At 35.3% G+C, this 3,212-nt stretch overlaps 1 protein-coding gene across 1 annotated transcript; it reads left to right on the top strand.

Annotated features, from left to right (window-relative positions):
* The first annotated feature begins 763 nt into the window (after window positions 1-763).
* LOC130725158 (transcription factor MYB119-like) lies at window positions 764-2,904 on the top strand. The gene is made up of 3 exons (XM_057576410.1): window positions 764-1,164; window positions 1,260-1,386; window positions 2,119-2,904. The coding sequence occupies exons 1-3, from the start codon at window positions 764-766 to the stop codon at window positions 2,902-2,904; spliced, it is 1,314 nt and encodes a 437-aa protein (XP_057432393.1).
* Window positions 2,905-3,212: the final 308 nt, after the last annotated feature.

The following is a 3,212-nucleotide window of genomic DNA, read 5'->3' as shown; positions in this document are numbered from 1 at the left end:
TACCCAAATAAGTTACGGGTTGTCTAATTGAGGTAGAAATATCATATTTTATTGATTATTTTAAATATTATTGTTCTAGTTAGAACTAAGGTGATTTAACCCAAATTTTACCTATATTTATATATGTGGAGAACAAGTTACAAGGCCTACACATGAAATTTGTGTCAAAATGAAAATACACCAACACAACACATATATTGGGACACTATTGCTTCCAACAACAAACAAGGATCAGCATAACCAGCCAAATGGATCACCATATCTATCTTGTGAAAATGAGATTCCGTGTAAAAGAGAATTCTATAGCCATTAATGATTTTAAATATATAGTTATGACATACAAATGAAAATTAACTCAAATTTATGTCAATATATGGCCATTCACGAGTCCATTATGATTATTAAGTAATATTTCAATATTATTTAAACATAACAATTAAATATTTAATAACATAATTTACAGAAAATTCAAAAGTAGATTAACAATTGAAATAAAATAATATGGGGGGTTTAATAGCACCCACTGATTCCTCCCAGCTCTTTACATTTAGACTAAAAGGAATTTCAGGAGTTACAAAACAAAATTCATTCTTAGCCGTTTAATATAGTGCATAATCAATGGCTGCTAATCCATTTGTCTCATTACAAGACTTGGAATACGCTTCAATATTATCCATAATTTTTTCCTCACTAAAATACCCAAACTAAGAAGAGCAAGTACTCCTTTCCCTTTTTTGATCTCAGTCTCCATCAATCACCTTTCATGAAATCCATCGGAGGTCGTGGTGGTGGGACTGCCAGTCCTTCTTCCATGCATCGTTCAGGTCCTCCTTTGACCGCCATAGACAGGTTCTTGTGGGGCCAAAACAGCCACTTCACTCCAAAGCAACAATCACAGAACATTGCAAACAACAACCATACTGCAATTGCTAATTTGGATGATGAGTTTTCAACCTATAGATTTATGTGGCCTTACCCTCAAGAAGTAAGCTTTATTGATAAGCTATTGGTAAATGAAGAGGCCATGAATTGGACACAGCAAATCCCCACATTGAAAGAAAATGTGCAAGTTTTGGGGAAGAATTCCAAAGGTGTGGGAAGAAGGCCTAAGAAAGGGTCTTCTGTGGCTTTGATCAAAGGACAGTGGACTGATGAAGAAGACAGGTTAACATCACTTTTTTGTGTGTAAATATATACTTTATTTTCATTCTTATACATTTTAAGGTGATCATTGAATTTTTTTTTTTTCTTAACCAAAGGAAACTGCTGAAGTTGGTGAAGCAACATGGTGTAAGAAAATGGTCTCAAATTGCTGAGAAGTTGGAGGGAAGGGCTGGGAAGCAGTGTCGAGAGAGATGGCATAATCATCTGCGGCCTGACATAAAGGTTGGTTAATTTCTCGCATAATCTTTGATTGTCATTTTTGTTTATATTTGATATATGTACTCAGAGTAAAAACCCTAGCTAGAGCTATTTGTATGATCAATTTGGTTGTTTTAATTTCTCTGCAAAGTCTAAGATAAATAAAAATGTTGTACCTAATTAAGGTTTAACAAACATTTTCAAGATTATTCAAAGAGTCAAATTTTGCATAATTATTGAGCATCTAGATTTAGGTCGGATCTATATGTGTTATCTGCCCAGATTCGTCATTCTTTCTATATTTACTCTCTATATCTTCTGAAGTATTATTGGTATGTGCAAGTTTAGTGAGTCAAAGAGACACTTCCGCAATAATCAATCACATGTTTTCTATTTTATCATTCAAATATACCTTTCTTCCCTAATTTCTTATAAATTATCCTCCTTAAACTTTGCTCTGGTAATTGTCAGGTTTATATATGCAAAAAATTTAATTTGTCAAGCTAACCCAAATTATATTTTGTAATTTTTTATTTATAATTTAGTTAAACTTGATTTGATAATATTTTGTGTTAATTTATTATTTAAGGTTATAATCTATGACCATTTTTTCCAGTTCTATGGAAAATCTAGTTTTGAAAAATTACACTTTAATTTTCCTTTTCTTATGTCATGGATTTGTAGGAATTATATTTGCATGGAAAAAAGTCAGTTATAATGTAAAATATTTTTTCTTGGCTGGTAAACATGTTGCAGAAAGATGGTTGGAGTGAAGAAGAAGAGAAGATACTAGTAGAAACCCATGCCAAGCTTGGAAACCGTTGGGCAGACATTGCAAAGAGCATTCCAGGAAGGACAGAGAACGCCATAAAAAACCACTGGAACGCCACAAAAAGGAGGCTGAATTCAAGGAGAAAGAACAAAAGGACCGCCGCAAACTCCAATGGAAAGCCACACTCCACTATTCTTCAAGACTACATCAGAACCAAGATCACTCAAACTAACACCACTCCCCCTGAGCTGGAGCCTTCAACATCTGATCAAACACAGCACTTTGTGTTATCTCAGCATGAAAATTCCTCATCATCATCCCTAATAGCTGCTGAATCATATGATGATGAGATACTTTTTATGCAACAACTTTTCAAGGATAATCAGGTTCAGCAACAACCACTTGTGAATGTTGTTGAGTCTGTTAATTACCACTCCACTAATAACTTTGATCAGATGCTCACTGATGATGCCACTGACTTTGGGTATGCCCAATATTTCAACCCTAAGCCAAACTCACGTAACATGTACGTGAATGAGAGTGTCATGGTCCCTAGAAATTATATGGCTCCAACTTCCATCAACTACCTTGATTCTGATCCCTATCTATCTCACTTGCTAAATGGAACTGCTGCCAGCTCAACACTTTGCTGTAATTATGGGATTCAAAACCAGAACCTGGACTTGCAGCTGGGGGGTCAAGACTTTTCAGAGTCAAAGAGAGAGATGGATTTGATGGAGTTGGTTTGTTCTGCTCAGTTTTTGCACTAGCTTGCTTGCAGCTTCTGATCTGATGAATCTGAATTTGTTTATGTTTTAGGGTGTGTAATTTGTTTTTAGGGTGACTTTGCCACGTGGTTAACTGACTTTTGAGGCACATTTTTCCGAAGGAACTCTTGAGCTAGATCGAAAGAACAGACGTTTACATTGAGCCTGATAGTCTTGGTTTTCTTTCATTTTATTGGACTTTCCAACTTGTCTAGGGTTTTAATTTTTCCGTCGCAGATATATCGCAGAATTGCAGACAAATGCTGAGTTTGTGCGGCTGCAATTGCATACACGACTGTTGTTGCTAGGAC

The sequence above is a fragment of the Lotus japonicus genome, chromosome 6, assembly GCF_012489685.1.
Source record: "Lotus japonicus ecotype B-129 chromosome 6, LjGifu_v1.2".
NCBI classification, from domain to species: domain Eukaryota; kingdom Viridiplantae; phylum Streptophyta; class Magnoliopsida; order Fabales; family Fabaceae; genus Lotus; species Lotus japonicus.
The sequence above is the reverse complement of the archived record's forward strand: the minus strand, read 5'-3'. Positions and strand labels throughout refer to the sequence as shown.